The 13,796-nt window shown below is 33.4% G+C and overlaps 1 protein-coding gene, 2 non-coding genes and 1 pseudogene across 5 annotated transcripts; all 4 read left to right on the forward strand.

The window, feature by feature from the left end:
* The first annotated feature begins 316 nt into the window (after positions 1 to 316).
* Positions 317 to 3,156, forward strand: LOC114163245 (3-ketoacyl-CoA synthase 11 pseudogene; annotated as a pseudogene). Of its 2 annotated transcripts, none has more exons than XR_014984623.1 (2): positions 317 to 763; positions 1,375 to 3,156. The product of XR_014984623.1 is annotated as a 3-ketoacyl-CoA synthase 11 pseudogene, transcript variant X2 (transcript). The 2 variants fall into 2 exon arrangements; XR_014984622.1 differs by having other exon boundaries at positions 318 to 763; positions 1,370 to 3,156.
* A 4,549-nt stretch (positions 3,157 to 7,705) lies between these two features.
* On the forward strand, positions 7,706 to 7,779 carry TRNAT-AGU (transfer RNA threonine (anticodon AGU)). The gene has a single exon. It is a non-coding gene; the product is annotated as a tRNA-Thr (tRNA).
* A 190-nt stretch (positions 7,780 to 7,969) lies between these two features.
* On the forward strand, positions 7,970 to 8,043 carry TRNAT-AGU (transfer RNA threonine (anticodon AGU)). Its single transcript has one exon. It is a non-coding gene; the product is annotated as a tRNA-Thr (tRNA).
* A 3,552-nt stretch (positions 8,044 to 11,595) lies between these two features.
* On the forward strand, positions 11,596 to 13,475 carry HTA9 (histone H2A protein 9). The gene is made up of 2 exons (XM_028048961.2): positions 11,596 to 11,843; positions 12,964 to 13,475. Exons 1-2 carry the CDS (start codon positions 11,736 to 11,738, stop codon positions 13,258 to 13,260), a joined length of 405 nt encoding a protein of 134 aa, XP_027904762.1. The 5' UTR covers positions 11,596 to 11,735; the 3' UTR covers positions 13,261 to 13,475.
* The last annotated feature ends 321 nt before the right edge of the window (positions 13,476 to 13,796 follow it).

Below are 13,796 nucleotides of genomic sequence, written 5' to 3' on the forward strand. Positions count from 1 at the left end.
AAAGAAAAAAAAAAGGTTTCCATTTGAACTACTTTTTATTAGTTATTTAATATTTTCTAGAAACACAAGAAAAATATATAAAGTATTACATGTCTTTTTACGAATCCTTTTACTACCTTACAAGAAAAGTACTAAAAAAGGACAAAAATACTAGTCTTAAAAATATAAAATACATTCGACACTCACAACATAAAAAAAAAAAGGAAAATTAACAAAAAGTTATATATGACAGACAAGCTTAAAAGTATTAATTAATGAAAATAAAGTATATAATAAAAGAGGTCTAGAATAGGAAGTAAAGTAGGGTTGGAGACAGAAGAAATAATAGTATGATAACAACGGTTGGATTTAACGCCAGCGACCGTCTCTGATGCGAACGGTCAAAGTCGGACTGCGCCGCCCTTGAAAAACAACAACGTGAATTCATTGGCGACGCGTTCCAAAACCCGACATGCAGTTTTTGTTTTTGGGCTCAACCTTGGTTCTTTCGAACTTACTCCCCTCCCACCCTTCTTTCTGGTGCCTCCCTCTATATATAGATTCACCTTAGTATCAGATAATCTTGGAATGTAATATAGGCGCAACTTCGTTACTAACTCTCCTTGCATTTCGCCACCCACTCTCTCTCTCTCTAACAATTTTAACTTTACCTCGTTTTCAACCGCTGATTCAAATCTATTAAGTTTTTTCTCTCTCTCTAATCCGCTTCTCTCCATTTCACGGGCGACGCTGCTGCGTTCTCTGGTGTCTTTGGCCTTTCAAGGTACTAATTTTTTATTTGGGAACTGGGTTTTGTTGCACTATTGATTTTTTTTGTTTGTTTGTTTTTTTTTTCTAGCTCGATTTGTTGATGTGAATGTATGATAGTGTTTATGTATACCATCGGATACGTATATGTATTTCCCCGTTTCGTATAAATTCGGATCTGGGTTTACGTAATGGTTTGCTGTAGAAAAGGGATGTTTGAAAACTTGAGCTTTGGTTCTGTCGTTTCGATTTCGTTGACTTCAGTGAGAGCAACGAAATTGTTACCTGGGACTTTATTGTGTCTTGTGATTAGAAGTTGTGAAATTGTTTCACCTCTGTAATTTTGTTAGTGATGACAAATTTCTTGTCCGAAAATCTGTTATTTTTAGTGGGATTTTCGTTTAATTTGAATCCAAGATTTTGTTTTTGAGTTGTCCAAACCTTGCAGACATCTCTGTGTATAAATGGTCATATCAATCTCATTTTTTCATAGATTTGAGAAAAAAGAACCTTCTTTTGATTGACCCTTTTGTTTCAAGCAAAGTTTAGTCTAATGCATAAATGCTGAGTTTGACTGTATCAAGTTATCTAATATTACTGAATGTGTTCAAATGAAATTTAGAACAGGAAAAATGGCAGAGACAAAACCAGACACACCATTGATGCCACCGTCATCGCGGAACCTTCCAGATTTCAAGAAGTCCGTGAAATTGAAGTACGTGAAACTTGGTTACCATTACCTCATCACTCATGGCATGTACCTCTGTCTTTCCCCTCTGGTGGTGATCATTGCTGCACAGCTCTCAACCTTTTCCCTCAAAGATCTCCATGACATTTGGGAGAATCTACAATACAATTTGATATCCGTCATTCTTTGCTCCACCATGATTGTGTTTTTGTCCACACTATACATTATGACTCGTCCAAGACCCGTGTACCTTGTCAATTTCTCATGTTACAAGCCTGAAGAAGCTCGCAAATGCTCAAAGAAGATATTCATGGACCAGTCCAGGAGGAGTGGTTTTTTCACAGAGGAAAATCTTGAATTCCAGCGGAAGATTCTCGAGAGGGCTGGTCTTGGGGAAAGCACTTACTTTCCAGAAGCTGTTCTCAATGATCCTCCCAACCCTTCAATGCAAGAGGCAAGAAAAGAGGCTGAGCTTGTCATGTTTGGTGCAATTGATGAGCTTTTTGCTAAGACTTTTGTGAAGCCTAAGGACATTGGAATTCTGATTGTGAATTGCAGCCTCTTCTGCCCCACGCCCTCACTTTCTGCAATGATCATCAATCATTATAAGCTTAGAGGGAACATAAAAAGCCTCAACCTTGGAGGAATGGGATGCAGTGCAGGTCTCATTTCAATTGATCTTGCTAAGGACCTTCTCCAAGTCCACCCCAATTCCTATGCATTGGTAGTTAGCACAGAAAACATCACCTTGAATTGGTACCCTGGGAATGACCGATCCAAGCTTGTTTCCAATTGTTTGTTCCGTATGGGAGGTGCTGCCATTCTGCTTTCCAACAAAAGCTCTGATAAAAGAAGATCGAAATACCGGCTGGTTGACACAGTTCGCACTAACAAGGCTTCTGATGACAAGTGCTTCGGCTGTGTTATCCAAGAGGAAGATGCCAATGGCAAGGTTGGTGTCACTTTGTCAAAAGATTTGATGGCAGTTGCTGGTGATGCTTTGAAAACAAACATCACCACATTGGGGCCTCTTGTCCTTCCAATGTCCGAACAACTCCTATTCTTTGCCACATTGGTTGGGAAGAAGGTTTTCAAGATGAAGATCAAGCCTTATATTCCAGACTTCAAGCTGGCTTTTGAGCACTTTTGCATCCATGCCGGAGGCAGAGCTGTGTTAGATGAACTTGAGAAGAACTTGCAGCTTTCCACTTGGCACATGGAGCCATCAAGGATGACACTTTACCGTTTTGGAAACACCTCCAGCAGTTCTCTTTGGTATGAATTGGCTTACACAGAAGCCAAAGGGAGGATGAGGAAGGGTGATAGAACATGGCAGATAGCATTCGGGTCTGGATTCAAGTGCAACAGTGCAGTGTGGAAGGCTCTCAGGACCATCAACCCTGCCAAAGAGAAGAACCCTTGGATGGATGAGATCCACGATTTCCCAGTTGAAGTTCCAAGAATTTCATCCTTCTAGACAAGTGCAGTTTTGAGTATTTTTGGGTCAACATTAGGTGGTAGCTGTTGAAGTGGTGGAAGGGGATGAAGGTTAGGTCTTGCTTGGAGCATAGATTTTGTTTGATATTAAATCTATTTTAGTCAAGGGTTGAAGCAAGAGGTTTGGACTGTGGTAGTGCAATGTAATTAAAATCCTGTTCTGTATTTGTTTGATACATTTACAATTCTTTCCCATGTTGAAATGGAAAAAGAAAATTCATATATTCTTTAGGCATTAATATCTATTCGCTTCTTTACAATGGTCATGAGCTACTTGGTGTTTTTTCACTTCATACCATAATCACCTTTGCAAAGGTATGGTGCCAATAACCAGGGGAAGCTAGCCTTGTAATCTTCTAACCAGTTGCCACAGGGGACCCTTGATTTTGTTAGAGAGAAGTGTTAAAAAAGTTTTTAATATATTTTATAATATCAAGAACCAGTATATATTCAAAGCAAAATCATGGATTTATCTTGTTTCTTCAAACTGTGTGGAACACATGGATTAGAATTCTTCACTAAATGCATTGTCTGAAAATACAAATAGCTTCCTTACCTTGGAATATTCTTAAAGACACATCTTTAGACTCACTTTCAAAGTGTTTATATGGAAATACATTAAAGAAAAAGTTAATATTAGTAGAATATACACGACAAGTATTCAATGATAACCATAAGTATTCTATAAAATAAACATAATGTTTAAGAAGTAGGAGAGCGTGATATAAGTATTGGTCCTTTGGACAAAACGTTAAAGAAATTCGTTGTATGATTTTTTGACTCATTGATTATAAATTGGTCCTTCAGAGGAGACAAATTTATTCACAACTCTTTTAGGAGACGGAAATATGAAGAAAAAATAAAATGAATTTTTCTATAAACTAAAATTAGTATATACATAAACGAAAACTAGTTCATGTCTAAACTGAAACTAATTTAGGAATAAGCTAATTTCCACAAATTCTCTCTTATAATTTTCTTCATAAAATTTTATTTGAACTTGTACATTCGTTACTTTTGGTTTTATTTTATTTTAAATACCAAAAATCTTTTATATGTTATAAAATAAGGTAATAATAGAGAGAAGAAAAAAGACACAAGACAAAATGGAGAATAACTTTTCTATGTATCATATTACTAATAGGAAGATTCTTATTTATAAATATAAAATGTAACTCAAATGATACAATTCAATGGGATACGAGTTAATGCAAATCGTATTGTATGGGTCGATCGACCGTCTAATCGGTCGGTCGACCGCTGCGAGAGTGAGATTACTTCAAAGAAGGTTTGAAGTGATGCGATCAACAATCACTCGGTGACTGAACGAACCCTAATAGTTCCCGCAGTTGGACTGCCTCCAAAATTCCACCCTGGTATCCGTTTATGCAAGTTATATGTAACAGTCAACAAGTGCTCGATGACCAAGTGGATCCCTCACAGTACCAGCAACTGGATTGCCCCTAGGATTTTACCCTTGTGTCCATTTATACAAATCATGTGTTGCGTCGTTCGGACGGTTATGCTGAACGGAGTAGGGTGAATTAACTAGTTTGTAATTAGCGTAAACAAGTCAGTAATCAGGTTTAAAAAGCAATTGGGCCATGATTGGAAGTTTGTCGCACATGTTGAATTATAGACCTTAACCAAACACATTCACAACTTGTCTCGTGTAATGCTAAAATTTCTAAATGATTTGATGATGTAGCTGTTATGGTTTGTTTCACAAATCGCCATGAAATTGTTGTGCCACCGCATGTGAACAAATATCCTGTTTATGATCGATCACTGTAAGGATTTGATAAATAATCTACATCTGCATAACCCATTAGAACTGATTTTGAATCATTTGGATAAAATAAGCTCATATTCATAGTACCATTAAGGTAACAAAGTATAAGTTTTACTCCAATCCAAAGTCTTCTTGCAGGTGAAAAAATATGTCTTACTTAACAAATTTTTAAAATAAATGCAATATCAGGTTGAATATAATTAGCAAGATACATTAGTGCTCTTATAACACTGAGATACGATACTTCTGGACCAAGAAGTTCTTCATAGAGCCGTCAAAGTGGGTCAGAACCCGTGGGCCAACCTGGCCCACCATGGGTTTGGGCCGGGTTGGGTTGAAATTTTTTTACAAATGTTAGTACGAGTCAATTTTTGACCCGATCCACCAATTTTTAACTCCAAATAGATGGGGATAAAGAAGATGCTTCAAGAGATGAAAATGTTGTGGATTTATCCATTCAAGACTCTAACATTATGATTGGATAAGTGACAAGAATGCTTTGATCTTAGATAGTAATTTATTTTTATTTTTTTTGGTTTGTATTGGAGTTTAACATCATTTTGGATTGTACTTAGATTGTATTGAAGTTTATTTAAATTTTAATCTGAATTATAATTTATGACTTAAGAAAAAATTATATTTTATTTTAATTAAGTGGGCTAGTGAGCCAACCCGTTTAACCCATCAACCCGTGGTGGGCCGGGTCGGGTTCAAAGTTTTTCGGCTCGCTTATAAGTGAGTCGGGTTGGGTTGGCCCACCAAGTGGCCAACCCGTAGTGGGTCGGGCCGGGCGACCCATTTTGACAGCTCTAGTTCTTCGTCATTTTCTTAATGTCTAAAAGAGCCTTTATTAACATCTAACGACCTCACAACCATTAGAGTGCATAATGAATGTGACTTGTTCGTTTAGAACATTTTAAGCACATCATTATATAAGTCTCTTGATGTACAAAAACCCCTTTATTTAAATAATCAATTTATATTCTCAAACAAAACTTTGTCCTTCCAAAATCCTTCATCTCAAATTCTTTCTTTAAGCAATCAATTCCTTTTGTAAGCTCATTGAGAGTTCCAATGATGTTTATGTCATCTACATAAACAAAAATTCTGGAAAATTCATTTTCTATATTTTCATATAAATACAAGGATAAATAGGATCATTACTATACTATTCTTTTAACAAGTACTCACATACGTCCTGATTGCGTTAATCAATATAGAGACTTGTTCAATTTTATTGAATAATCCTCTTTAGAATTTACCTTGTTGGGCATATTAAATCCTTCAGGGATTTTTATAAAAATATCATTCTCAAAACAATCTTACAAATAAGTTATAACATCATCCATGAGATGTAAATGCAACCCTTCTTGTGCAACTAGGATAATCAAATATCGAAACATTATTGCATCTAATACAAGTGAATATGTTTCTTCACAAATCAATAATAGGTTTTCTGTGAAAAAACCTTGAGCAACTAATCATACTTTGTATTTAACAATTTCCCCATTCTTATTTTGTTTTTATGCAAAAAATCATTTGTACCCAACGGGTTTTACACCCTTAGGTGTGCGAACTACAAGTCTAAAAACCTTTCATTTAGCAAGCAAATCTAATTATGCTTCCATTGCCTCTTTTCATTTTAGTCAACAATTTCTTTGTCGACAATTTTCAATGATCATTGGTTCTTGATCCTCATTGTCACTTATAACATTAATCGCTATATATATATATATATATATATATATATATATATATATATATATATATATATATATATATATATATATATATATATATATATATATGCAAAAGTCTCATCAATGATGACTTCATTTTAGTTCCATATTATCTTATTCATGACATAATTTATTGAGATGTTATCATTTTCAACAATTTTAGGTATATATGTTCTTCTAGAAATAAATCATTAATCATGTCAACTAAATCTTTTGGGATTATCCACCTTTTCGATTAGGTCATGTTGCTTTTTAGCTCATTTTCTCATTCAAGAGTTTTAATCTTTGGAACCAATAGATCTATCATGCTTCAAGCGTGACTTTGCAACTAATAGGCCTACCATGCTTCAAGCATGTTATGAATTAATATCAATTCTATTTAGAGCATTAACAGCCGATATATATGAGCATTAACAGCCGATATATATGATTTAATTACCCTTTTTCTATCAATAAAAACATATGGTAATTGATTGACTAAATTATCCTTTGAACTTTCAATTCACATTCTTTTATACGAGGATCAAGACGAGATCATTAATTCATTCCAACCAATATTTTTTTTTCAATTGTTTTCTTTCTCCCCCTAATATTGAAAACACTTATTTATCAAAATGACAATCGACCAATTGAACTATAAATAAGTCATATTAATAGTTCAAGATACTTTATTGTTGACGGAGAATCATATCCAACACATACTCTCAATCTTCTCTGAAAACCCATTATAGTCCCTTTTGGTAAGGAAATTGGAACAAATACACCACACCCAAAAATTCTTAAATGAGAAATATTAGGTTACTGACCAAAAGCCAACTGCATAATAGAGTATTTGTTATAACTTATTGGTTTGATGCAAATCAATATCGTAGTATGCAAAATTGCATATCCCCAAGTAGCCATTGGAAAATTAGCTCTCATAAGTAATGATCTTGCAACCTTTTTTATACATTTTATTAATGATTCCACAAGTCCATTTTGAGTATGAAATGTGTTATTGGAATACTCATGAAAAACATGAGATGTAAATGCACTAGTATTATCAAGACCGATTTTCTTAATTCATCATGTAGAGACTTCTTCTGTCATTTTATAAATATATATATATATATATATATATATATATATATATATATATATATATATATATATATATATATATTAACACTCTCATCACCAATTAGGTGATAACTTAGTTGATTAGAGTGTTTATTATGTAGATAGATAAATATGTTAAAGATTGCTTTCATAGCTCAGTTGGTTAGAGCACCGCTTTAGTAAGCGGGAGGTCTTGAGTTCAACTCTCAATGAAAGCATAATGAATATGTTTTTCCGGTTTTCTTTAAGATTCTTTGGTGTACAATGATAACTTATATTGTCATCTTATTTGTCATTACTTTCATTTTTTTTTCTTTTTCACACTTTTGATGATAAAATTTCTCTTATATTAATAAGAGATAGTGCGACATTCACTCTTAGGAAAATGGACATAACTAGTTATGGATTGCTTTCATAGCTCAGTTGGTTAGAGCACCTGTTTAGTAAGCGGGAGGTCTTGAGTTCAACTCTCAATGAAAGCATTTTATAAATATGCTTGTGTTTTATTTTTTTTTTTTCTGAAAGTTTCTTTATGACCATGAAAATATTAATAAGAGATATTGCTACATTCACTTTTGGGAATGGCGTCAAACCAGTTGGGTTAGTCTCATGATTTTTCACCTAAAGCTCATTCTATTGTTCAACTATATAAAAAGACATGAAATAAATTCAAAACATTTGTGAAATTCATTTTCACGATATTTTTGTTGTAGGAGCAAATTAGTTGTTTAGATTTTTATTTTATTTCTTTAATGACATCACTGTTAAGACTTTGGTAAGTGTATCAAGTCATGCAAGTAATAAAAATGGTAAGTCCAAGTATTGTTTTCCCACGAGAATTGTGTTTGTTTAGTTAATTAGGCGTACTAACTAATTTAAGCATTGAATGTAATCATAGATTAATTCGAAACAAGTGAAAACATAGATATTTCTAAACTTGAAAGTGATAAAATAATCAAGGCAAAGACTCATTGAGGTTGGAATTCATGACCATAACTCTAAGCAATCATCTCACACTATATATCTCTAATCTACTTAAGCATTGACATCAAAGGTATTCAAGCCCTAATCCCTTAGGGGCATGTTTTGAACTTTTATGTAAAAATACTAATCCCTTAGATGTTTAAACACAATAGACACATTAAAAACGATGTCTAGAATGACCAAAAGCTTTGGTCTATGTCTAGAACCAAACCTCTAGGTTGTTCTATTCATGTCTAGGGTTCCAAAACACTTTCAATTGATTAGATACCACAAAAATGCATAGATATTTCATCATGCACGAAAATAATGTAGATAGAACACAAAAGCAGTGAAAGAAATTCTATTGCATAGATGAAACTATAATGAGTTCAGGTACATTATATCCAACCCCAATGAAATGGAGTTTAGCTACTCCTATACATCTAGAGCACAAATGGAGTTGGAATGGTAGAATGAATGAAAAAAGATGAATCATTTAAGCCCAGAAGTGTCTCAGCCTCTGTCTTGAGTTCCAGTCGTGTTCCCCAAACCAAAATTGTGTTTTTTCTTTGAGTCTCGACACTTTTAATGTTTAAGCAAAAAGTGATATTCATTGGGCCAGTAAACATTCACGTTGGGCGAACAAGCCTTCCTCGCTGGGCTAGTGAGTCTTGGTCGCCGGACGAGCACGTCTAGGTAGCTGGGCGAGTGACTCCATGCAGCTACTAGTGATTTTTCTTCAATCTTCCATTCTTTTCTACAAAAGTCCATAAACATCAAAGTAAACCTATTTTTTGAAATAAAATAACAAAATCCTAAATTCTTTCATGGGATTAACACAAAATACATTAATAAAAGACAATTAAGAGGTTCTAAGAAGTGTAAATAATAGGTAATTATCACACTTATCAATCACCAAGACCCATTGCATATAAATGTATTACAACAATTAATATTCAATATAAGTTATTTTTCCTCATAATATCAAGGGCCACAAATTCAAATTTTGAAAGATTTGACATGTTTAGAACTAGTACATAAAATATTGATGATAATCATATTTTATGTATGAAACTATAAAATTAATAAGAATAAAAGATAAGATTCTAAATGAAGAAAAAAATTGAAAGAGCTAGTTGATTAATTTTCTTGGGAAAGATGTTTTGTAAATTTTTTAAAAATATAGGTTTGTTTGTGTGTGTAATTGTAAAGGAAACTATTACATCAAATGTAAAGATGTAATATATATATATATATATATATATATATATATTGTATAATATGAACATGTCGGTCAAACATCAAGAGGTAGTTGACCAAGTTAAGACCAATTAGAGGGTCTAGTTGGTCATATAGGTATGTCCGATCAGTAGGACATGCTCGATGATTCAATATGATTAAACATTCTAAATGTAATTTAGCAAAGATAGACCCTAAATCAACTACTAAATAATAACATTGAGGTATGTTTAGGTCCTGATTAGGCCATGCTAAGTAAAAACCCATTATGAATAGTATAAATAAAAAGTCCAAGTAGGGTAGTTGGGTTCCATAATTATAATATTCAATATAACTTGTACTCGGACAATTACAAACTTAAGTATTAGAGTACTTTATGCAAGTACAACCCGAACGGTTTGGACTATCAATAATCTTTTGCATTAGAGAGGTTGAAAACTAAAATAATTTAAAGACTAAAACATATAGAAAATAGGAGTGTCAGACCGGTCGAATAGAAATATATATGTATGAATTTCTCATATCTTTTTTAATGGTCACAAGTAGATTTAAGATAAATCTTATACGGTCAAAATTTAAAATTCGATAAGAGATGTATAATGAAAATTATACAAATGTAACTTGTTTATCTAAGTTAAAATCGATCATTCAAATCTCAAATACGTTTTTTACTCATTATATGAAACTATACTGATATTATTTTATCTATTTGGTTAAACTAAACTAGTATATAAACGTCTTTATTTTTTATAGATTAAAAGGAACCCATGTGTTTAGCAAGATCTCACACTGATAAATTTTAATTGAATAAAATTATACATATTGTTGATAATTATGTTTTATAAATTAAATATAAAAATTAATAAATACAATATATCCAAGAGGACAAAATAATATCAAATTTTAAGAAAGAAATAAAATCAAAATTTGCATATTATAATTCAAGTAATAAAAATATATTTAATTTAAAATTAATTAGCTATTTTCCTTTTAGACTCTTCAAAATAGACAAAAGTAACTTAGTTTTTTAATATTTCATTTCAAATTTACCAATAATATCACTATGTGAATTATTTTGTAAGTTCTTTGTTTCGCGAATAAGTTGTCAAAGTAAAAATATTAAAACGAAGATATCAATGTTGAAGTGTGATTTATTTTTATTTATATCATTATATTTACACTTTTACATTTGCCTATTAAAATTGCTTAAGAGATTATAATCATATTACACTTATGTTTTTGAGTATTATTTAGTTATGTTTTAAGTACTAATTTTAGATATATGTTTTAGATTAACATAATTTGGATTTATATTGTTGAAATGCAACTTATTTAAGTTTTTTTGGATAGTTTTATTTAAAAAAATTCAAAATAAATTTTAAAAAATATTTCATGAAAAACTTCCAAATTTAAAATTAATCTTTAGTACTTTCCAAACTAAGTACTCCAGTGTAATAAGATATATATAACACATACATATTTTTTAATCAAACGAATAACATACAACTACTAACCATATCCACTACCATTCCTATTTACCATTAATAAAATAACATCCCAAACTGCTACCAATATATAAATATTATAACGCATTTGTTAGGGACTGCCTGAGTTTTATCCAATTTAATTATGCGTTGGGCTAACTTTTAATTCGGTTTCTAACAAGGTCGGATTGGTGAATTCGGGTAAAGTTTTAAAACACCAGTTTACGGTGAAAACAAGTAAATAGTCTTAAAACTGGGGTGGCGATGTAATTAGAAGAAAGTTGGAGGGTCAGCGGATGCGTGTGCGGAAAAAATAAATAAATAAAGAAGCGTGGTAGGAAGGACCAAGAAACAACCTCAAATCCCTTTCCTCTGTGTCGATTACAGATTACCTTCATTCATCAGAGTCTGAGACCTGCCTTCATCTTCTCTCTCTACCTTTCTCTCTCCTCTCAGCGCAACACCTCGTACTGTTTTGGCGGTAAAAGATGTCCGGGAAAGGGGCGAAGGGGTTGATCACCGGCAAAACCTCTGCCGCCAACAAAGATAAGGACAAGAAGAAGCCGATTTCACGTTCTTCTCGTGCCGGCCTTCAGGTTCTCAGATCTCCCTTCCTTTCTCATTCCTTTACCTCTTCCGATTCCCTCCTAGCCCTGCAAAATCTCCACGCACTCATTCTGTAAATTCTTTTCTTTTCTTAACCCTCGTTATTGGGGTAACGCAATGTGAGCCATTTGTTGTCGGGTTTCGTAGATATTAGCTGTGCTTTTTCCGTGGGATGTTCTGACCAGCGGGAGAGGGAAAAAAAATCAAATGTTGGTGTCTGTTTTTTCTTTGAAAGTTTTTATTTTTCTTTTTTCTTTTAATTATCTGGAAGGTTTAATGCGAGTATACTGAGTTAGTAAGTTTGATTGCAGCGTACTCGTTCACGAACACATGTTGGTTTGACATTTTTGTTTTTGTTCTTGTCATTTTGACATTTTTTAAGTCAGTGTTGAGTCTATGTAAATTTTGACTGACTTTTGCTATGTAAACACTTGGATTGTTATTTTAAATATGTTGGAGCTGCATCGACATAATGTAAACGCGTTTATCGCAGCCCATAAGACAACTCGAGTCCAGTTAGACCTGAAAATTTCTACTGTTGATGTTTAGATGTAGGTCGCGATATTGTGTAAACAAACTTATCTAGAGTCAGATAATTTGCTTACATATTAGTTTGCTTTTGTTTATTTTCCATTACAAATTACAAATGCTTCTAATATTACTGGCATGGTTCTGATATGCTACAACCAAAAGTTCATCTGTTTAGGGAGATTTACCTGACTATATTTGGTTTCTCGTCTGTGATTGAGGAATTGAAAGAACTAAACTGTCTTAGGTGACCCTTTGGATTTTGAAATTGAAATCAGTCCCTAGTTGGTGTAGCTAGAAGATTAAAGCCTTTGGATTTAGAAATTGAAATCAGTCCCTTCTAGGTAGCTAGAAGATTGAAGCATGTTATGTAGGGGTCATGTCTCCAAAAATTTCTGTTTTAATGTGATATGAGTTTACTATAATTTCACCAACCTTTTTGATGTTTTGACCAAATCATTGTATTCTGATTCCACAGAATATGGTAGCATATAGTTTGTGGGAACTATTGATCCATTGGGCTAAGGAGTAGCAAAGTCGTATGTTGTCTTACATGAGGTTCTTGTATGTTGTAATTTGCAGTTTCCAGTTGGTCGTATCCACCGGCTATTGAAGTCGAGGACAACCGCGAATGGTAGAGTTGGGGCTACAGCTGCTGTTTACTCTGCCGCAATCTTGGAGTATCTCACTGCTGAAGTATTGGAGCTTGCAGGGAATGCTAGCAAGGATCTCAAGGTGAAACGTATCACTCCCCGGCATTTACAGCTGGCCATTCGTGGGGATGAAGAGCTGGATACCCTGATAAAAGGAACCATTGCTGGTGGAGGAGTCATTCCTCACATTCACAAGTCTCTTATCAACAAGTCTTCCAAGGAGTAGATCCCTAGTGCATAATAGCTGCTTCATGTGAAATTTCTCTCTACTAATTGTGTATTTGTTGCATGCACTTGATAAATCAGTAGGACCTTCTATTTAAGACTCAGTTGCTGTTGTTCATCATGGAGATAATGTGTAGTCTTTCTCTTCATCAATTTAGTATGTCTCTATCACTTCAAATCTTAATTCAGGATAATCCAGTCTCATGATTTGAATTATTGTTACTCTACTAATTCTGCATTTGTTGCATCAACATCAAAAAAAGAACCTTCTATTTAAGACCCTGTTGCTGTTGTTGGTCGTGGAGGTGTACTATTTTAGTCTTTCTCTTTACCAATTGTGTATGTCACGATCACTGAAAATCTTAATTGAGCATATTTCAGTCGGATGGTTTGAATTATTGTTACTTTCAACCTGTGTTTAGCACTGCGTCTTATAATACTTGTATCTGATATCTATCCCAACCATGTTATTAGTAGGCTTGTGGGTGTTAAGGTTGTTTTTCTCAATTTGGGTTAGCATAAAGGATTAAACTTGTT

This window comes from Vigna unguiculata, chromosome 9 (genome assembly GCF_037176805.1).
Source record: "Vigna unguiculata cultivar grain cowpea cultivar isolate G323 ecotype 2 chromosome 9, ASM3717680v1, whole genome shotgun sequence".
Taxonomy (NCBI): Eukaryota; Viridiplantae; Streptophyta; class Magnoliopsida; order Fabales; family Fabaceae; genus Vigna; species Vigna unguiculata.